The sequence below is a fragment of the Carassius gibelio genome, chromosome B3 (assembly GCF_023724105.1).
Source record: "Carassius gibelio isolate Cgi1373 ecotype wild population from Czech Republic chromosome B3, carGib1.2-hapl.c, whole genome shotgun sequence".
Classification (NCBI taxonomy): domain Eukaryota; kingdom Metazoa; phylum Chordata; class Actinopteri; order Cypriniformes; family Cyprinidae; genus Carassius; species Carassius gibelio.
Genome location: NC_068398.1, coordinates 12742463 through 12766651, shown reverse-complemented (window position 1 = coordinate 12766651; position 24189 = coordinate 12742463). Strand labels below are relative to the sequence as shown.

The 24189-nt window shown below is 36.8% G+C and overlaps 1 protein-coding gene across 1 annotated transcript; it reads left to right on the top strand.

Moving 5' to 3' along the window:
* The first annotated feature begins 484 nt into the window (after nt 1–484).
* Nucleotides 485–22656, top strand: LOC127953253 (heparan sulfate glucosamine 3-O-sulfotransferase 2-like). Its single transcript, XM_052552263.1, has 2 exons — nt 485–1563; nt 21860–22656. Exons 1-2 carry the CDS (start codon nt 1028–1030, stop codon nt 22476–22478), a joined length of 1155 nt encoding a protein of 384 aa, XP_052408223.1. The 5' UTR covers nt 485–1027; the 3' UTR covers nt 22479–22656.
* The last annotated feature ends 1533 nt before the right edge of the window (nt 22657–24189 follow it).

Genomic DNA, 24189 nt, shown 5'->3' with positions numbered 1-24189 from the left:
AACGCTTATAAATCATACAGAATGAGTTTTTTTTTTGAGAAAGTAAAAATGCACATTTCCTGTGAGGGTTAGGGTTAGGTGTAGGGCCAAAGAATATACAGTTTGTAAAGTATAAAAACCATTATGCCTATGGTATGTCCCCACTTTTCACAAAAACAAACTTGTGTGTGTGTGTGTGTGTGTGTGTGTGTGTGGCACAGTAAGTGAAATTGAACAACATTGTGAACTGATTAGTTTGTAGACATCTTTTGAAAAATTAAACAACATGAAACAATTGGGTCAGTGTGAGGGAAATAAAATAAATTGGTAAGTCAGAGTTGAGTTAATATATGTAAAGTTTTGTTTAGAAAAGAAGAAAAAATATTATATAAAAAAATAAGTGCCGTTTTTCTTCACTTGCGCCCCTGCCCCTCAAAATGTCTGTGCACATCTGGGCAGTGCTGGGCAGTGCTCCTTTAAATACGCACGAGGAATATGAAAATATGACATGACGTCAGGCGTTGTCTTTAAATATTGATCTCGAGCGCTTGACTGCCGCAAAGCCGCTCTTGAGAACTTTAGAAAGACACAAACATGAGCTGAGCGGCGATAAGGCGAGCTCTGCGCGGCTTCGCGTTGGAAACTTGGGAGCAAAATGTGCCTTTTAGACCTGGAATATGAGATTTTCATAACGGATTACATTTAGTAGGATGCTGTGTCACATCACCGGGTCAAACAAGAGGATTACTTTAAACATTTTCAACTCTACAGCAGCACAGAATCAAGTGCGCTGCTGAGGTGATCTAAAAGTGACGCGACGCTGAAACTAAAGGGCAGTGGAATTACGTTTGTTTTTGCTGATTTGGAAACTTTGCGTTATCGATACCTGCAATTCTCAGACTTGAGTCCGGTAGGGAATATTAACTCTCCTTTTCCCGATTGAGATGCAAGTTCGCGCCGTCTGAGTTGATGGGGAGAACGAGACAGCCATCAAACCTCACAGAGAAACTTGCGGAGAAAAACATGCCGTCTTTTCATCCATGGAGACATGGCATATAGGTTCCTGTCCAGCCGAATCGTGCCACCCTCAAACAGATTAAGCAGAAGATTTATTTTTATATTCACTATCTCTTTGTCTTTCATGTATCTATGCTACAGCATCCTCTTCTGCTCCGGTACAATCATGCCTAACCAGAGATTGGAGGAGCACCACTGCGTCCGTCTGAAGAACATGGGGAGTAAAAAACTTTTACAGAAGTCACATTATTGCACTATATCAGCGAAAGCAAGAGTCATCTCGGACGAGACGAGGGCTGTGGGTCTCTTAAACCTTACTGGCAACCAAAGCAAACATTCAGCCTTTCAGAAAACAACACAAGATGTGCTAGATCACAAGCAGAGTAATAACACTAATTCACCAAAATACGGGAATAAGAAGCTGCCCAATGCACTTATAGTTGGCGTTAAGAAAGGAGGCACCAGGGCGGTGTTGGAGTTCATCCGGATTCATCCAGATGTTCGAGCTCTTGGGACCGAACCACATTTCTTTGATAGAAACTATGACAAAGGATTGGACTGGTACAGGTAGGTTTCTTTTCTAGCTGTTAGCAATACATTCTGGATTCAAAATTTCATTAGGCATTATAAAATCCACAATTGCATTATTTATACAAGAAAACCTTGAACATTGAACCTGACACAAGATAACACAAGTGCTGTTGTACTGAAAATTGGTCATCACAGACGGATATTCAGTGCCATAGCACAACTGCAAGAAATATATTAATATTAATTAAGAAATTAATATTGATTAACATGCATTTCAGACAAATATTGACCTGGTTAGGTAATTTGTGTGTTTCTTTTTCAACAGTGAAATTAGTTCCTATAGAAATCAAAGCATCATCTTTATGTGTCAAAGCAGCGCACAGACTAAAAGTCTAAAAGGACAGATAATATGAGTAGCACAAATTTACCTTTGCTGCACAAAAGGTTTTCTAATCACCACTCCAGCTCCACTTCAGGTTTGTCATTAGGTTATTAGTCAAATCTCATCATCAAACATGCAATAAATAAATAAATGAAAATTACAATAACAACAACTCAATGTAATTTTTCCTAAACCCACTTCTTGGTTCAGGCAAAAATCACAATATTGTTTGCAAGAAAGAAAGAAAAAAGAAAGAAAGAAAAAAAAAACACAATTTTCCCACCTTTTAAAAACCTGCTCCAGGCAAACTCTATTCCCTCCTCCACTTTCACTTCAAACCGCTCACATATACTCAGGTCTGGAATGAACACAGACACAATGAATTAAACATTAAAAAATGTGTCAGTGCTCATTTAAAGCATTCTTGAAATGCAGATAGGCTAAACAAATTACTCAACAAAATACACAAAATATGTTGGTATTCCACAATGAAACAGTGCTCAGCACAAACTATTTGTGTGACAGTACTGCTTTTAAATTGGTGGGAAGCTGAGATCCAATTAAATTATAATGAAAATAATTCAATCATATGAATTCAAGAGCCTCTCAAACTCAAAGAAAATATACATTTTAGGTAAACACATTTTTCAAAATTGGGCCTAATGGGTCAAATGTCATAAAGGTAAGATCAGCAGGGTGCAAAAATGATGAAAACTGCCTTTTTGCGGTGGCAGTAAGACAAGAGCTGAAAACTGGAACTGCTGACGAGGAAATGTTTGCAGTAAGTCATACTGAGAGCACAGGAATGATAGTGTTTTGCCCAGAGAGCCAGAGCGGAATGACACAGAGTGATTGCAGTGTTCGGTTTCAGGGGGAATATATGCAGATAAAGGCCAATGGATCTCTTTCAAGAGTAAACCTTCCATAAAGCCTGCCAGGGAAAGGCATGGATCATATTGATCAGTGGGCAGATTAGAATCAACTCCTTCCTTCCTTCTTCCCTTTCTACTGATGGGCTGCCATTCAAATACCCATCGGGGAGCCGTTCGACTGTACGAGAAGTCTGTGTCGATTCTGTGTGCTGTGTAGTAGGGCCATGAAGTAGGGGTCTCTAGGAGACAATATCATCCCTTGCTCTTCCAGCACGTCGTCTGCCTGCAGCTCAGCTTCAGTAATTACACACACACACACACACACACATCACATCCCAGCTCAGAGAGGACAGAGAGTGAAAGAGGACTCCCTGTGGGCCATGTCCAAATGTGAGAGGGAAAATCCATAGAAGCCAACAGTACATACCTGTGTGAGAGCAGCCCTTTAGCCATTAGCAGGTGTTGCGGCTTGTTCGGTCTCATCGTAGTCTGGAAACCACAATAAAACACACTTCCCCTCTGTTTTGTGTTCGTTTAGGGGCAACTCCACTCACCCACGGACTACTGTGCTTAAATCAAGCGGATGTGTTTGTGAGATGTGTGGATCGATGCTAGTCCCTTGTATTTGGTCATGGGGAGAAAAAGATGAGGAGGAAAAAAAGATGTAAAGAGCCAGGATAAAGGGGAGATGAAAAGGAATTGTGTGGCGCAGTATGACTGCTAAACAAACAAATGCCCACAAACAAGCTATTAATAATAGATGTTCTTTTGTAAACTATAGCAAGACGAACCTATTATACAGTAGTTACTGATGCTGGGAACAGTTTGTGTATGGTTATGCTGGTAATCAAATCATAAAGCATCAGATGCCAAACTGCTTTAAACTCACCATATTGAAATAAAAAATTAAAGAGATAATCCATTTATAGATAGATAGATAGATAGATAGATAGATAGATAGATAGATAGATAGATAGATAGATAGATAGATAGATAGATAGATAGACAGAAAGACAGACAGACAGACAGACACTTGGACACTAAAAATATAACTATATAAGTATCTTATTTGTTTACAGATTGTGACCAGTATCCAACATCAGATAACTGTATATATGAAAAATATAATATTACATATCAGGGTTTGTAATTTGTTGCCCAGACTTCCAAAATCAACAATTACTGAAGGTCACTGGATATGATAATAATGACTAACTTGCATAATTATTTGTTTCATAAATGATCTAATAGCTTGAGAGTTGCTTTTTCCACCTCAAATTCAGAGCCATGGTTTAATAATATAGGCAAAGCTAAATTGTTTGGAACCCAGTAAAAAAAAAAAATAATAATAATTAGGAAGAGTCAGTGTGCAATGTGTAATCATGTTATCCATATTAACTGTAATCTGATTATGAGAATTAAAAATATGTAATATACTCTAATTACAAGTACTTATTTTTTGGAATCTGATTACATAATCCAGATGTAATTTAATCAGTGTAATCAGTTACTACCCAGCTTTATAATTACACACACACACACACAAAACAACATGCCTGTAAAATGTGCACACATTAACACATAAATACTTGGATTCTCTTATTCTCATGCTAAGAAACTCATCAATACTCTTTGTGGATGGGTTAATTAAAATGCCACAGAGGCCAAGACATTGAAACAGTCCCCCTAATCCTTACTGAAAGCCATTTTATTTTAGCCACTGACATCTTGCAATAAGAGGACCAATAAGGGCGGCAATAAAGGGCAGAAGTAATGAGAAAGATGAATTGGCTGATTAAGTCAAAAGTTCCTTATAAAGCCCTTTAATAATGTGTTTTAGGGTCTTGTTTTTCATTTTACTTCAATCTTTGTCTTGGCAAGGCCCATTCATTAAATTCACATAGCGTTGTTGAGATTACCCCTGGGTTTTTACTAGAAGTTGTCCTAGATGGAGCAAGAGCAACAATGTCCTTGCTTAAAATAATAAGATGTCTGGCACAGCTAGAAAAAAAAAGTGCTAGGTTTCTGGACAATTTTGTTAATTGTTTTGTGAGTTGTGTATGCTCTACCACTCCTCCGAAGCGTATGAGAGGGTAGCAATACATATGCGGCGATGCTCATTACTTTATTTTTAGAATGGACAAGGATTCTTATGGCCTCATTTGTTTCAGGCGATCCTGTTTTCCCATTATGAGTCGACACTCGTCAGCTTGCTGATATAGGTATCATGTTCCAGCGATTCATCAAATCAAACAAATATTCTGCACTACACACCATCTTGACTTAAAAGGGCATCTAAATCCTACTGATTTTACTACACTTGGATGTTCTTCAAGTAGATTCCCTAAGAAGTCCTCAGATTGTACGAGACGTCTTTTAACATTTGCTAGAGCCAAGAAATTCCTCCTGGTCCTCTATTAATTGGCTCGAAGGGGAAAAGAGCAGCGAAACACAACAGTCAGAAAGGTTGACGAGGACAGAAAGTTGGACAGAGCTTATTTAACTGGGAAATCCGCACTTTCCACCATGCACACGAGAGAGATTTCTATTCCCCTGCACCACTAGCGGGGATTGCTAATCCCAGCATGGTTCAGAGAGTTGTAGAACTTCCTGTCGCATTAATTACCTACACAATTCAGTCTTGGATGTGCCCCAGCAGGAAACTACTGCAAGCTACCGAAATGGTTTGATTTGGTGATTTTAGTGTAAATTACTCATTAGACATGAGTGCCGCAAGCAAGAGCACAGAGTAAATAGGAGCTACACTGAGACAGTGTGTCTACCGATGGGAGTCCATTATGGGACTGACTGGATTAAGGCTGAATGTTGAATGCTCCGAGTCACTCTAGAGACAAACCGCAGAACTGCGGAGGAGCTGAAGGTGAGCGCTCAAATTCACTTCAGAATACTTGAAGAGAAGCAGTCATCATATATTATCATACATTATGGCATTCCACCGGCCCTCTGCTGTGCAAATTTAATTGTGCATATATTGGGCCTATAAAGCACATTCACCCCTTCACACATTTTGTTACTCTGTAATGCAAAGTAAAAAAAAAAAATAATACACTAAATAAATAAAATAAAATAAAGGCATACTTAGTGCATTTAATAAAATCTATTACCTTGCTTTAACTCTAAATAAATAATAATAATAAAAAAAAGAACTAAATGCATACGTCATGAATTTGATAAAATTCATGCCCTTGCTTTTACGCATGTAAATTACCCCTGAAGTTTTGTCTATACATATTAACATGACCTGTGACCAGCAGTGCAGCTGAGGTGTTTCATGTGCAGTAAAAATACACCGGTGCGTGGGAGAACACTCTCCAATGTGGTACATTTCCAGGAAACAGGTGCATCATAAAGACCAAGGACACACTTCATAAACCTGCCTCGTATAGCGAGAAGAAATCCTTTGTTGAACCTTTCTCTTGAACCTTTAACACCACACGTTGTGTTTTGGTGATAACCTAACATTGCACATTAGAACATGTTCCTGACAGTGAAGCACTGGGAGAAATTTTTTATTTCGTTTTTTTTTTTTTTTTTTTTTTTTTGGATGCTTCGCAGTTCACAAAGACAGGGGAAATGAATGGCGCTGTAGAAAAAAAAAAATAGTCTGTTGAAGTACCGAGACTTGTAAGATGATTAATCTTCCAACAGGACAATGACCCAAAAATATACCAAAAAATATATAATAGTCACACTGAAGTGGAGCGAAAAGCTCATGCTCTAAAGTGGCCCAAATCAAAGTCGCTCCAGATTAATTATATGCTTAGGGAAAATTACTTGTTATTCATCTACAGTCCCCATCAAACTTGGAGCATCAGCAGTTTTGTTAAGGTTAACAGTTATGTTCTGCATAACCTATCTCGACCGAAGAAAACAACAGCTGGAGAGAGGGAGAGGAATACTAATGTATCCTATTACTACTGTATCTATTTTGTAATTTGTAGAACAGTAAAATGTTCGTTTTTTCTTTCCCTTTGACATCATAGAGCACTCTGTATCGATGTGAAAAAAATAAAAAAATCCAAGAGATTTTATAGTGCATATGTGGGCACCAGAGAGGGCTATACATATCATTTTTCACTTTTTTTCAGGCTCCACTGCGTAAAAATAACCATTCCCCATTTTAAAATCAATTCACAAGCCAATGCATATTCACAAGCACATCTTGTAGGAGAAGATGGCGGTAGGAGATGGTGTGCAGTGAAGTTATTTGTCGCTACAGAATTAAACAGTATGTACATAGAATATGTTATGCAAGGCCTCTATTTTCATGCAATTGGACAAGTCATTAATATGACGAAATTTTGTTTAGATCACACTTTGCTTGCTCTTGAAAAGCAGGTATTCTGCATTGAGTTCAGGTGTCCTTGCCATTTGCATTTCTGCCACATACTGCGTAAGCCTGCTTCTCATTATTCCATGGTAATGTTTCCATTATATCCTGCAGCTTTGCAATGAACCCTTTAAAGCAGGAGAGAAAAATAGCTCTGAGGAGGCAAGTAAACCGAAAAATAAGTTACACCCGGCTGGCATGCCATGACACAAACATACATAGCTGGATGTCTATTTGAATACATAATGCTCTGGATGCAACCCAACAATGAATTACAGTAATCTGAAACACTGACACAATTAACTACTAAAACTCACAAGAGAATGTGCCGTTTGCTGGCCTCTGATTTGGGAGGCCATGCATTTTTTCTTTGTGGGTGGATCAGAACCATTCCCTGTTGGACAATGAAAGCTTTGGCTCTCCTCGTTTTTCACTTCTACGACCTTCTGAAGCGAGCAGTACTCTGTCTGTGGCTTTGAAAAGAACGATAGCATATTGTGTTTTGACAATGCAACGGATACAAGACTGAAATTAATTGGGATAATGAAGCAACAGCATTATAAGACTCATCAAATGTTGTAAGCCCTGATATAATGAGTAGGATTTTTTAACAAAACAAGCAAAAAAAAAAAACATCCTACACAGTTCTTAGCTGTGTAATTTGAAGCAATTACCATTTACTGAGGTGCTTGTTTTACTTAGTATGACTGAAGCTACAGCAGTAGTGTATCTTGTGTATAATCTTTTACAATTGATTTTCTCCATAGGGACATTGATTTTTTACAATGCTACGTAAAAATCTTTCAAGACAAAGCTCTTGTGAGCTCTGATATAGCTAATCAATTGTATGTGCTTTCGTTAAACCAATCTGTTTGCATTAATTCAACTTATAATAACTGTATTTAACAGTGGGATTTCTGGTGAAAAACTACATTACCCATGATACAGAAAATACAGAAAATTCTTCAAATAAGAGAGTCTCACTTCCATGAAGCACCACAAATGACGTAATAGAGTCCGTAAAATATATTGTTTCTATAGATACAACCAGCAACTTTAAATTATATTTTTATATATCTCTGTTGTTTTTAATTGGCAATGCTTCATGGGATTGTAGTTCTTTCTTTTCCCCATTTCCCTCAATTTTCAGATACTTTTTCACTTCAAATCAAAGTGTAATGTTGTGAATCTTTTTGTAGTTGGTTGGTGTGGTCCATGCTTATGACAATTTATCAAAGACTTTATTTTTTTTTAAATCCCTATGAGAATATATGGACTTCTGGAACCAGCACTGTTGAAAAAATCACTTCTTAAGGACAATTGCAACAGTCAAGCACGTGTAATTTTCAGTATGAACACACTACTCACTATTTATACTACAAACAGCATAGAATACTGCATAAGCATGCAAATTGAGAAGCACCTATAGATACTGGTATGATGAACGTATTTGATATACGTGTGATGTTGCGCATCGCACCTTGAAATATGAGCGTTGGACCACCGTGCTCTGAACTGAAGCCAGAATCCAGGAGACATCACCTCTTTGAGCTCTCCTCCTCCTCCCAGGGACGTATCTGAAGTAAATGAGACCAAAAATACTGTGGCACTGCTGAGGCGCAAAAGATGTTTCAGTTCCAACACAAATGAGTTTGGAGATTGACAAGTCTGGGACCTTTCATCTTTTTATAGTCTCTGTTGAGGAGCTCTTTGAGCAACTACACATGAAGTCTGCCGACGCACTGCTCTGAATCAAAATACACCGTTTCCCGGTGAAGTGTATGGTAAAGTTAATTTATCATCGTGCGGCGGCCTTGCAGTCTATTTCAGGCTAGTCGATGGTCTAATTGCTCACGTTCTTTCTGTCCAGATCAATAATACCAACAGATTGTTTTTGTTTAATTTCACATGTTGCAATTACAGATAAGACATAGCATGATGAATCTATGAGGGCAAGTGAGTCATTTGTAAATGCACATTGAACGTGTTGTGTTGACAAATGTCTAGCAGAGCTTTAGCATGTATAAATCATTCATTAAATACAAAGGGCTAAGATGAATGTGTGGCTGAAATGATAATACATTTTTAAGGTGTCATATTGAAGGAGTTCAAGTGCTGGATTTAGTCACATTATTACTGCCAGCACTGTTCACCTTCCACCCACAGTGTGATGTATGTGTGGTTGGTTCATGGTTAACTCTTACTAGACTTTCTCTGAGGCCAGTTCCTGTTGCTGACTGGTCATTAATGGTCTGACATCCTCCCAGAAGAAAATTTGACCAGCTGAAATATTCAAGAACTGTATTACAGTGGTGGCAGAATGAATCAATCGCTCTTGCAAGGTCTGGAAGTGGATTTTTAATTAGACAAACATCTGTGAGATTATATGAATTTATAACTGCACATGGAGATGTAACTGGTAATCAATTTGTTATGGTAAACTACATAAACGCTTTCAATTAACTTCTCCCTGGCAGTGACACAGAGCAGGGCATTATTTCCTAACAGGACATAATGTGAAAAAAAATCATGGTATGTTTTCCATGTTAAACAGAGGTTTTTGGTCTTAACTAGCCATGATGGCAATACACCAGCGATGAGATTCTAGATTTGCAATGGTTTCTATTTCTGCAACTTATGTGTTTTGTTCAATATTAAAATAGTTGATTTCAATTATATTTTTTGCATGACTTTAATAGCTACAATGAAACGATAATGGATAATTTATCTCAGATTTTGATCTTTTTAAAATTACACTTGGCCATCTTGAAGAAAATAAAGAGAACTGCACAAATAAAAGAAAGGAAATATGGACTTCCAGGGCTCAGATGTTAATAGTTTGGATGACCAATCCAAAAACCTCCCTTAACAAACAAAACCCAGCCCTTATATAACTGTGGTACGGTCCGTACCATTAGCAAATGACAAAGGGGTCACCTACACTCAAATACATTCAAATGACTTAACTACCTCATTTAGAACACCATAAATAAAATTAAAACCATCATAAATCATATTCACTTCCACACTACAACAAATCATGTAAATGAAGAAAGACATATTTTGTTTCTACTCGATTTTACATCTTGCATTCACAAGCGTGCTTTCCAGTGAATAGAAAATAATGCTTCATGCACCCTTTAGCTTGCAAAAAGAAGACAACATACTGTAAACTACCTAACTTAGAGCATGCATATTTAGACAAATAAACAAATCATACAAAGATTTACTCAACTTTACAAAAGGAGCTAAATAGGAGGAAAACATGAGAACCATTAGATAAATAATAAACAAACAAAACATTTTTAGTTTTGTTTGAGACACTTAAGTTAGAAATTGTAAAATCTTTAGGAATTGTACAAAAATATTTATATATATATATAATACAAATATAATATAGTTGCATTCTAGCTTTATATATAATAGACATTTTTGAGCAAAAAAATAAATACATAAAAACCAACAAATGCATGTCCTAAAACTAACCCCTTTTCAACTATATACTGTAAAAATGTAATATTTAATAGGTCTGTAGTAACTGTACAGGGAACTATATTCCGTTACAATATACTTTTATTTTGATGTTTTAAAAAACATTAATAATAATTTAAAAAAATCTTATTAGGTATTAGGTAAACAACAGATCACAGCAATATCGATGTGATACACCTTCATGCACAATATATCATTACACTACAGTTTGTTGTGATTGATAGATATAGCAGACTATGAATCAAATATATCAGATATCGGAACGTTGCATGTCATTGAGATTTTCGGTGAAATGCGTAGGATGTACAGTAGAGTCCACTTTATGGATGGACAAATATTCAGATTACAAAGTCTGCACACATTTCTGCCAATTTCTTTGTCGTTTCTACCATGTCATATAAACCTGCATTTAAACAGCATAAAAAAAACAAATCCAACTGTGATTGGCTGCTGTCTTCCCGTCTAAGTGGGCAGTTCCTGGCCAGAAAAAGCTGCAAACTGAGCTGATGCTGATTTGTAAAGTCTGGTTTTGCAAGACTTAAGAACTACCCTCTTCTGAATGTTTCCAACAACACCTTTCAGCAGCGTTTGGGCTTAACATGTTGGATTCCATGCAAATGCTCTGTTGGAAACATTAATGTAATTAAACCATAAGAGACAAACTGATAGTACTTTATATGTCCATAGGAAGACCCAGGCACAGGATATTGTTATAACCGGGATGGGCTCATTAAGAGTGTCAGCGATGACAAGCATTTGAACTGAAACAGGAAATGAGGCTCGCTGTGAGCGTATGTCCCTGCAGCTTTGTCATGGTGATTGATGCTTTTCATTTGAAATACCAATCAGATCAGCACTTGCACCAACTTGATTTTGCAATCCTCTATCCTGCCATAAAGCACTTTAATTAGCACAATGAGGCTTAGATTAATTAGAAAGAAACAGTTAATAATCGCATATGTAGGTTAAACAAGACTTCAGCTAACACAGTACTGCAGAGCCTCTGAGCATGCATTATCTAAATGTGACCAGGTTAAGTCTAACACCCATGGATTGAGTCATTAGATTTCTATAGCAGGTGTAGAGGAAAACAAACCTTAGGACACCGTCACATATAAATGGACTAAAATCTACCCTGCAAAAGAGGGAAGTACAAATAGCTTCACGCATTAAATTATGGGATTTTGTATGTATAGAATTGTTAGACAGGTCTGACGCACTTAAGTGCAGGAAAGCATCAAGCACAGTGCAGAAGAAAACAGACTTTATTCCCAGTCCTGCTCAGACAGCATCAGGAGGCCGTTTAGTATATCATATTGACTGAACATTCACGACTGACCTTTTTATCAGACGTTGGTAGACATTTCTAAGGATCAAAATGGTGGACTTACAAGTTTCAATTTGAAGTGAAGGTTCAGGAATACAAAATTAAAAGAAAACGCCATAAAACAGCAATCAAAGCGCAGAGTCGACTGTACTCTAGCTGTGCTGCATTCCCCAGTCTGTCTGAACTTCTGGAAAAATCCTTATGAGGTTGCATCAGAACAGTGTATAATGATAACGGCTTCATATATATATGAAATATATATTTATATATATATATATATATATGAAAAAAAAAAGTGCTGCAAAGTCAGTCAAAGTCACATTCCTAATGTTTCACAGGTAAACAGGCAGTTGCAAGTCAAACTATTACAAAAAGAGACAAAGAATTATAGATTAATGTGAGGGCTGTTTGTAGTAGAATCAAAGTAGAATCTAGACACAGAATCTAGAGAAGTTGCTATAGGCCCTATACAGTCTCTCTTCACAGTTGAACTTCTTTCACTTTCCAGTCATGAAAATACTTTATGTCGGTTTAATTAAGTATTATCAGATAGTGTGTAACAAAAGAGATTATCTAAATACACCTAGTCAGTTGTGGAGCCATTTATAGGTGAAAATGGAGTGCTGCTTTACCAGTCTAATTGGACTTATTGACGGATTCTAAAACGTAAACATGTTAACATGTATATGCACAGATTTAGACACATAAAATATCTTCAGCTGCATTCCATTTTATATAGATATTTTGAGCAAATAACACCATGTGTCCTAAAACGAACCACTTTTCAATTATACAATAATGTAATAGATAGGTATATTGCAACACAGGTGACTATATTCTGTTATAATACACTATTATTTTGATATTTTGTAAACCATCATGTAAAAATAGGAAAACACATTCAATACATTTGACAGCTTTGAACATATGTAATCTCACTGTCTAAACAATACAATGAATCTAATTAATTTAATGGAACTAAAAGTATTTACAAATACATATCTCCAAAAGTGTTAATATGTTAAAATGTTTTTGATGCTCTCCATACAGTTATGTATATTTTAGTGTCTGTGCAAATATATGAAACTATCACAGCCATGTCATGATATCCTTTTTTGGGTGTTAAATAATGGTGCAAATACCATTAATCTGACTTGCACAAACCTTAGTTAATCATGTTGCATGATTTATTTAAATACTCTCCTCCTATAAATTTTGTGTCTGAAAGGGAAACTCCTACAAATGAATATCCAGTGCGGCCAGCTACGAAACCCTTTAATCGCTAATCAGGATGTCAGGATGAAATCCTCCAATTGCCCCAAGAAGAATGAGATTGGAAAGTTTCTAAAAGGTCTTCTGCATCCTGCGCGCTGCCATCTATTAGACAAACATACTGCAACGTGTGGAACACAAAGGTGCGGCGCAGAAGAAAGTCATCTCAGCGTGCAGGTTGGCCAGAAGCCTTTTTTAATCAGAATCAATGACCTCGGTAGGAACGGAACATTGGTTTGCACTTAGCACGGCATGCAGACTCGTCAGATTTTTTTGTATGAAGTTGTGTTTTTTTGCATTTATCGCCCAGCTCACAATGTGGCCCTGGAATAGAGATGCCTGGGCTGACAAAAGAGCCTTTTAATTTGAGAGGATAACTTTAGATTGGTGGTATTAATATGACACTAGCTGATGCAATTCACAGAGCTTGTTCTCCAGAGCTCTCACGACCTTGTCAGCAGATCCCAGACATATCTCTGAAAACTTCTCTTCAGCAGAAAAGACAACAGGAATACATCATGCTCTGGCAGACAATTAACAGCACTGTAACTTTCAGATGTAATATCAGACCTTTGCCTAATGTCACTTCACATTTCTCTGAGGTGGTAGATCTGTTGGCAGTAAGTAGTGACTAAGCCCCCTGATGAATTAGAATGTCAATCTGCATTAAAAGTGAAAGCCAGTGATACCCAGACATCAGGATATCCTCCATCATGTGGACCTGTGTCTACAGATAGTGTGATCCAATAAATGCAGGGCTTGGAAAGATAGCTGAAGTAAATGTTACAATGGAAACATTCCCTTAGGAATGTTTGGTTCCAAACCGGCGGTAATTGTTTTATGTCTTACTTGTTTATGATGGAAATTCAATTAGGAATTAATTCTCTTTAATTCTGCATGAGACTGACTTCAAAGTTATTTCAATAGGAAAAGATAAAAATGTTTCCTTTGCTGCACCACGATAAGCTTATTAATTATGTAATTGCAGAGGAATTATGCCAGTGATTAAAATGTTTACATTTTTGGCATGTATGCTGTTGCCATTAAAATCAGTCCTATTACAGGGTAATTTCAGGACTCTATGTCACACTTAACTTTCAGATTCTCTTTTTAGTTTTATGCTTAGTAGTGTAAAAAAAAAAACAACGGCCAATGTGTTTTCATGTGTGTTTTCTGTACAACGATGTAGTGTGATGCATCGTTGGAGAAACTAACCAGCTAGTCATGACTGGTTTCTGAAACCGTAGCAACTTTGTCTTTCGAACCTTGTTGACCAGAACTAATTATGTCACACAGGTGTTTGAGTAATTCATTAATTATCTCAATGTCAAATTAAATAAAATCAAATTCTTATAAATAACAAAAATGGCATAAGAGTTCAATTCTCTTGAAATCTAAAAGGTGTAAAATGAAATTTGTGTTGTCATGCATTTAAGCAACCACGATAGCTTGCTTATTTAAAATCCATGTCATACTAACTAGAAACTAACCACACAAGTTTGCAATGCTGTTTGCGAATACTGGAACTATGTTGCTAAAAATGTCTGGGTTTGTTTTCCTATTGACATGCTGTCTACTTGTCTTCATGCATTGCATGCATGTTTGCATTGACCGTTCTCTCTAGATTACACCTTTTCACATGCCACAATTGGTCAATTATGCACAATGCCTGCACCCTATAATTCAAACTACTTTGTAGCCATTACCTTAAAGCTCACCTATTATGCAAAATAAACTTTTATATGGTGTTTGGACATAAATGTGTGTATTTTGAATCTAGTCAAACTGCATGGGGTGAAGCCACGGGGGTTGTTTGACAGCTCTGCTTTGCTAAAGTTTCCTCCCTCAGCGGTTACGCTGTCCTCGAAATCCCGGTGCTCTGTTTTGGATTTAAGACTGAATACAAGAGTCTTAATTTTTCTCCCAACATCTGAGCTGCTGAGGACGCTGTAGATTCACTTTCATTTTTCTAGATAATGTGCCTCAAAATCTACCTAAATGCACGTTTCACTTCAGACTCCTTTGTGAAAGTCATGACGTTATAGTGCTTAGCGCTTTAACCGTATTTGTATGTGTACATCAAGTATTTTTTAACTGATCAGGGCCATGCTTGTGAGATTAGTTTGTGCCATTCATAGTGTGAGATTTGTTCAGCCACACTGCTCGGTCCATTGATGTCAGTAACATTGCGTGGTTTCGGCCCACTCTCAGTGTATTTGGCCTCTCATTTGAATGGCTAAACACCGGTTCTCTTGCCCTAAGTTATGTTGTGTCTACCTGCTGTTTATTGCTGTAGATATGCAATGCAGAAAGACAAATACACAACTTTCCCTTCTGGAGATGGGGCGGAAAATGCAGCTCTTTTTTTTTTCTTTTTTTTTCTCCAGCTGATCTGTTGGGTATTGGGCTGAAACTTCACAGACACATTCTGGGGACACCCAAGATCAATATTACATCTTGTAAAAAGGGGCATAATAGGTGCCCTTTTAACAAGTGCAGACACATCTGGGAAAAGGAGAACATACTGTACGGTCACCCAACTATAGCTTCAGCAAACACTAAATTGTTTAATCATTTTGGTAACGACGTGTTGTAAGCAATGATTTTGGAAAACACACCCATAGTTTAAACGACAACATCTGATTCTGAAGCAACCTATTCAGATCAAATTTCTGCAAGTAACATTTATAAATGATAATAAATTATAGTATAGCAGATTTATTATAGTGCACTTAAAAGTGTCACTTTATTGTCACAGCTCAGCTTAGTTTAAGACTTATGACTCCATCATCCAATCAGCATTATAAGTAATTAATCACGTCACATTTTGGCTGATGTGATTGGTTCAAAAACTGAATTTTGAATATTTCAGATCATGTACATCTGGGTAGACCTGTGCCAGCTGACTAACTACCATTGTGATAAATGACAATACTAAAAAAGTCAGCTTTCTTCCAGTGTTATTAGAGCTCCTTAAATGAAATATTAATATTTTAATTAAAAGTGAAAATTAAGCGAAGCTCTAACAATCCTCTACTTCCACTGCATTTCACAATCTTTTCTGGTTACCATCTAGTTTCATTTCTGCATTAGCTTCAAAATCAAAGCTTTCAAAAAAAATTCACAAAATTGCAGGAACTTTTTTCACATGGCTACTTCACTGGCTAGTCTTCACTGTGGACCCAGCAGTACACTTTTCTTTGCACCACTTTGCAATTAGCACCTCTCTATTCCAGCTTTTAGCTAACTTATCCTTCACTCTTCTCACTAAATGAATTTTCTTCTAAAAGACCAGACTCTTATGTAAGCAACAGAGCACCTGCCAGCCCCATCTCAAGACAGCAGATGAGAGGAACATCAGTGATGTGATAACAGCCACACTGGCAAATCCATGCCATCTTTTTATTCTTGAAAATGCAATGAATTAAAGAACTGCGAGTACAGGGGTAGGCGATGGCGCAAACACAAAATAAATTGGAGCTTGGGCTGAAGCCTTTCTTTTAATAAATGTTCTGTATAAGAGGACACGCAATTCTAAGGAAATGTCTTTTCTGTGTAATTTAATAATTTCACACAAATATTCACATAATAAAAATCAGTATTCACTGAGGAAAATTATAATGCACTTCATTTGAGTTGAATAAAGTATAAATTCTCCCTTAGCGATGCATGAAATATTAGAGTTTGCAAGGAAAACGAAGTTTGGTGTTACAACTTCAATAAGAGCGAATTTTTTTTAGGAGTGCATTTTTGGTGGATGTCTGAAAAGAAATACAAGTTTGATTATGTAACCGAAGTATGCATTGCATCAGTTTGAGGCTGTGTTTGGTGCTCTGCATTCAAACACACAGTAAAGTTGTTTAGTGGGTGAAGCTCCATTGCACCGTATGCAAGATTAATGGCTGCCTCTGGCCCTGAACTGCTAAGGCTAACAGAGACACCCTGGCCAGCTACGCACCATTTATAAATCAAGCTAAATGGATCAATATTTTCAGGACTGTGGAGGTAAAGTATCGCAACTCCTGCTTTAGGAAAGCCCATTATGAATCGGGGATGAGACACAACTGGTGGAAACGCGAGGTTATTCTCTGACCCCTGTATTCCATACAATACAGTCGGTCAATATAATTTCCATCTTTATTACAGTCTTTCGCTATGATTTAAATTCGGAAGCCCTCACTAATCCTGTCTTATAGCTGTAATTCTCAATTTAATGGATGAACGCTGATGTAATCACATAAAAAGTTCATTTACAGCTTGGTTTAATACCGTCTCGGAAGAAAAATATGAGGGATTTGTAAATGTAGCACATATCTCTTTCATTAACTAACGCTGATACCTTACAAGTTTACTTGATCAATCATATAGCAATGTACATTAGCGAGGAGCATTTGTAGTAGACATTTAACATACGGTATGACTCATGTGATTTTTTTTGCCATTTATTGCATTTATTGAACAGGCAGGAAACAGAACAGGAAAATCCAGGGGTTTGTACTATGATGGTGGCTGAACAAATTTACAGGATTAGTTTAGAGTTGACATAACCAAACCAATCCAATCTGGCTTTGCATGACACTGATCGTTAACTTTCTTTGTCAACTCAGGCTTCTTGAGAGAGAATCAATGTGATTCACTGCCAAAGACAGCCAATTTTATCTTTCTTTTATTTATTTATTTATATTTTGTATTATGTAATGCCCTTTAATTTGAAGCAAGAAAAAATGTGGGAGTGACTGTGTCAGTCATGTGTCATTATGATCAAAGCTAACTGGTCAAATTTCATTTTGAAATCTCTAAACCAGAACAGAACAACAAAATTCATGATTTAATAGAAGTAGTAACAGATGTTTTCTTATATTGTGACCTTCATCCAAGTTTATTATCGAAATAGAATTGTTGGGCAGAAACTTTGTTCGAGGCCAGTTTGAATTAAGACTTGCCGTTGAAATGGATAGGGTTTATGCTGATGATATGATTGGAGTCCACCATACTTCCTACTTGGAGTCCAGCATACTAAACCGGAGAGAAGTCTACCGTTTTTCGTTCATGAAGGGTTTGTTCATTTTGAACAAATCTTTAATATGGGTTGGGAACATTGAGTCATGTAAGCGAGGGATTCATACAGGAAACAGAAATGATTAGTTCACCTCTCAAGTCTTCAGGTCTGATTCGTTTGTTTGTCAGCTGCATTGGATACAGAAATTAATGATTCCAATCTTCCTTATAAACACATGCACAGTCACGTGATTTATACTTTTGTGAATTTTTGTCATGTTCATTAATGCTTTAAACTTTATCCGTATAATAGGGGAAATCACTGTGATAAAGCAAAAATGCCTATATAGAATAACAGCATCTAGTAAATAAGTAATTTATGTATTTGTTACCAAGTGGGCACATGACAAAAGAACGAACAACTTGAACCCAAAGCCACGAGAGGTGAACTAATTAATTCTGTTCCTGTTACAGACTGCATAGCTTCAGCATACAGGGATGTGACAAGACATATGAATGACTCATATTGGCAGGGAACGTGAACTAACAGATTGTATTGCCTCAGTGAATTAATTGTTTCGGTTTCTCCTAATTTGGCCTTGGTTGCTTTATAGTTTATTTTTCTTATTCTAAATGTGATCAACGTCACGTAAGTAGATGTGTCTGAGAATCCATTTCCTAACATGTAGCAGTAGTATATTCTACTGAAATTAACAAAATGACTCGACAAACAATTAACTCATTGTGACGAACGAGATTCAATGATCCAAGTCAGTAAAATGATACGAACTTTCCATCACTACAGAAGATCCAGTTGTGATATTTGGAAAACTACAAGTTTGGAAAAACAAAAACAAAAGTAAAAATTAAATGTATGCATGAATAAAAATAACATGCATATAGTAAATGGGGTGAATTAACGGTATCTCACGGCCAATTCGTACATATTTTACGAAGTGGCTTATTCGTACGAATTTGTACGACCTCACTCGTATGATTTTATACGATTTGTCTAAACCCCAGTGACGGTTAGGTTTAGGGGCGGGGTTAGGTGTAGGTCATTCGTACAAATTCATACGAATTGTGTAACTCGTAAAATACGTACGATTTGGCAACAATCGTATGAATTTGTACGAGTGTGGTCGTACAAATTCGTACAAATAAGCCACCTTCTGAAAAATGAGATCGGTTGGGTGAATAAGTTCTGTTAGCATTGTTAGCCATTTTCCTAAATTGCGCCACTAAATTATACTGCCTCTCCTTACTATCTCCTTCGAAAACCTCCACCAGTGTTGCCAATTTAGTGACTTTATCATTCCCCCTTAGTGAATTTTTTCCAAAAAAGCGCCTAGCAACAAATCCAGTGACTTCTCGGGCAATCCTTACTTAGTTTCTGAGACTCGTTGGTACAGCTTGCTTTCCCAGCGAGCACACATCTTTCTCGCTACGTCTGATCAACGAGCGACAGAGAGCAATGCTTTCAGTTAAAATAGATATTCTGTTGCTCCTCTGATTTTACATGCAAATACAGCATAGCCATTGTCTTTATCTTATGTGTATTGATTTCATCAGACGACGACTCAATTATAAATCAGGGTTTCTGTGTGCGGATTAACATCTTGGAAGAGAGAGCTGGTTATGTAGTCTTAATGGACCATGTTTCAGTCACCATTTCATATTCATCCAGTTGTCTGACAACAGAAACAGTAAAACGTATAAATGAAAACAGATTTATCGATAATAGGCAATATGATGCAATGACGTTCTGAATATGCTAATTAGCGTATGACGTCATCTAGCAACTTTTCAAGCTGGCTTTAGCTAGTTTTCCATTGAAAGAAGGTGGCTACACTGAACCCTACTCTGCATAGACATGTTAGTGCAACACATGTCAACGAAGCAAAACACTCAAAATTCATTCAGATAGCAGTTTTCCTGCCTAGGGCTGTCGCAGAAAAGAGTGTGATTTCTCAAGACACCTGTTTCAGTGATATCTGTCAGGTAAGGGGAAAGTTTTCTGCGTGCCGTTCCATAAAAAATATACTCGCTCCTTTAAAGAGGTTGACTGGGGAGCAACTATCTACTAGAACTGTGACCAATGTGGATATCACCTGGTGTAGTCCATCAGTTCAAGTCAGAACAACTCTTAAAGTTGGACTTGATGGTTCCATAAGGAAACTTGTGAAAATAATGACCTATTTCGCATGTCCCAGATTTGCCCAAGCCTTTCTCTCTATTGTGCATCTGTAATGCAGGTGATGGTGATTTATGAGCAGGAGTAAAGGATGTGCCTGAGATTTGATAATTTCCCCATACCCTTCAGCATCACACTCACCCGGGAGATAAGAGACTAGAAATATTGCCGGCGAGTATTAAAACCTCATGTGTGCGCTCTGATTATTTTGTCACTTGCTGTAACTGAATTCCTATTTGTCATGCTAGAGTCTACACTAATGTGAGGGGTGACCACGTTCCACAAGCTATCTTGCTTTTTCCTCTCAAGGCTATGAAAAGAAAATGCCAGGGTTGCTTATATAGTTTCCTCAAATAAATATAATGCATTTTTTACACTCTCTGAGGAAATGCGAGTGGTGTTTTCCTGTGGAAAACTCACAATGGTTTGCTACCAGGGCTGCTAAGGTACTATGGGTGAGTGGTTTTTAACATGCTGCTAAGCGATTGCTAGGTTATTGCAAGACGGTTGCTTACTCAAGGCAAAAGTGTGGCTCCTACTTCCTATAGAATATTGTCCTGGTTGTATTTGCCAAATGTCAGACTGCTCGGAAAAGCAATAGCACACCCCAACAATTTGATGCATCATTCATGTCTGTAGGGACAAGAATGGGGAGTTGCAAGCTGAATTTTTAATATTTGGGTTCTTGCTTTGTACTTTTGCTAAGTTTGAGCATAATAGCCATAACAACTTCAATAAATGCATGGCTAACAAAGACACATTAAAGTAAAGCGCAATCCATATTTTATGATGCAAATTATTACATTCCTCTACCTAAGTATGTTTTTATAGTAGAACATAATTAAAGGTTTTTTCATAATAAAAGATGTAATAATAATAAAAGTATGTCAATTTAAAAAAAAAAATTGTTTCAAGGGTTTGATTTCCAGGGAATACATTAACCAAATTAAGAGCTTGAACACAAAGCAGGTAGCTTTGGACAAAAGCATCTGCCAAATGTTAAAATAAATATTTCTAAATATTACCTTCAGGGTAAGAATTCATATTTATATTTTATATTCTTTCTCTCATTTTTTATATAATTATCTTATGACTCTGAGCAGATCATAAGTTTTATTGTAAAAAGTTATATTTTAAAATGTGTTACAAGAAGAATTAAAAAAAAGAAAATTTAAGTTGCCTTCAAGAAATGCATTCTTACACACACACACACACACACACACACACACACACACACACACATATATATATATATATATATATATATATATATATATATATATATATATATATACATATATTAAACAGCCTGTTTTTGCTCTTTTATTTACCAAGAGTGCCAATGTTAATTTTGGTGGCTTATAAGGAAAAAAACACTTGTTCACACTTGTGAACCTATATTATAAATTAATTTTGATGAATATTTCTGTTTGTGTTTTCATAGGGGCCTTATGCCACGGACTCTAGACAGTCAGATCACCATGGAGAAAACACCAAGTTACTTTGTGACCCGGGAGGCGCCACGACGCATCTCAAACATGTCTCGCGAAACAAAGCTGATCGTAGTAGTGCGGAACCCAGTCACGAGGGCGATCTCCGACTACACACAGACCCTGTCCAAGAAGCCAGACATCCCTTCTTTTGAGGAACTAGCTTTCAAGAACAGGAGTCAAGGCATGGTGGACACCTCCTGGAATGCCATCCGCATAGGCATGTACATCCTCCACCTGGAGAACTGGTTGCAGTACTTCCGTCTATCACAGATCCATTTTGTCAGCGGGGAGCGGCTCATCACGGATCCAGCCGGAGAGCTGGGCCGCGTGCAGGATTTCCTGGGGCTCAAACGCATCATTACGGACAAGCACTTCTACTTCAACCGAACAAAAGGCTTCCCGTGCCTGAAGAAGCCGGAAAGCAGCAGCCAGCCCCGCTGCCTGGGCAAGTCCAAGGGCAGAACTCACGTTCAGATTGACCAGGAAGTCATTGAGCAGCTTAGAGAATTTTATAGGCCATTCAATGTGAAATTTTATGAAATGGTGGGTCATGACTTCAGATGGGACTGAGGAGGAGGAGCTTGATGAAACCAGCCTTGCTTTCCTGACGATGAACACATCTTCAAGGGATAGTTCGCCTAAAAATGTAAATTCTATCATGATTTACTCACCCTAAAATTGTTGCAAATCTGTATGCCCGTTTTTCTTCTGTGGAACATAAAAGAAAATATTAAAAAGAATGTGCAGTCTGATCAATTCCCAGTAAATCATATGGACTACTCTTATAATACATTTATGGTGTTTTAACAGTCTTCAGTCAATTCTATATACACTATCCTTCAACAGTTTGGGGTCAGTAATAAATACGAACTGGACAAAATATCATAATTCCCCAAAAAATATTAATCAACACTACTGTTTTCAACACTGATTACATGAAAAGTTTCTTGAGGAGCAAATCATCATATATGACCCTGGAGCTCAAAACCAGTCATAAGTAGCACAGATATAATTTTAGCAATAGCCAACAAAACATATGGGTCAAAATTATGTTTTGGTTTTTTTATGCCAAAAATCATTAGGATATTAAGTAAAGATTATGTTTCAATACATTTTGTAAATGTCCTACCATAAATATATCAAAACTTAATTTTTGACTAGTAATATGTATTCCTAAGAATTTAATTTGGACAACTTTAAAGGCGATATCCTCAATATTTTGATTTCAGATTTTCAAATAGTTGTCTCTCAGCCAAATATTGTCCTAAACAATATGTTAATAGAAAGTTGTTTTTTTTTTGTTTTTTTACTTACAGATGATGTATAAATCTCAATTTAATTGTATGACTGGTTTTGGTTTGGAGGGTGAGTAAATGATGATATGAATCATTTTTGGGGTTAACTATTCCTTTGAATCAGTTTACAGGACAAAAGGTAACAGAACACCTCAGACTAATTAAGACTCAGTGCTCTTAATAAATAAATAAAAAGATTAAATATGGGCAAAATACAAAGTTGTAAGTACTGTAGCTCGAGAGACTTTGCCTTTGACATGAAATGCTTTAACACATTTAGAACCCAAGCAAGGTCAATAAACAGAAGAAGTGAGAAGCTCAGTGTTTGGTGTGCACAGCATTTGTTTCTTCATTGCGCTCCTGTTACTGTTTAAAACACTCCAAGTTAACTGTCTTGATATGAAATAGAAACCCGTAAAGCATACAGTGACTGCTGAGGTGTGTCATTACATTTATCTCACATAATGTAGCACAGCAAAACAAATTAAATTAATCTAAAAAATAAATAAAACACACACACGCACACACATTTACTTTCACCCTCAATGCAGTACGAGAAGTTCATTCAAGTTTTGTTCAATTCAACCTCTGGATAACTCTCAAGGCCAGTGGAAAACCGTTAAAACTTTGACAGATTAAGCATCTTTTCATTGGTTATTCTGATGCACAATTCTGACAGTAGGAAAACATCAATGCATAAGGGTCTATGGTAAAAACTGAAAATAAGATTTTCTTGCTCTATAAACATCATAAAACATTGAACACACAGCTCTCTTTCCCCCCAGTTATTCAGAAATCATCACATAATATACATCACATAAATGATGCCAGAGCCATGAAAACATTAAAAGGGGTCATATAATGCTGCTAAAAGGAACATTATTTTGTGTATTTGCTGTAATGAAATGTTTATGCAGTTTAAGGTAAAAAAAAAAAAAAAAAAAAAAAAAAAAAAATTTTCCACATGCTGTACATTATTGATTCTC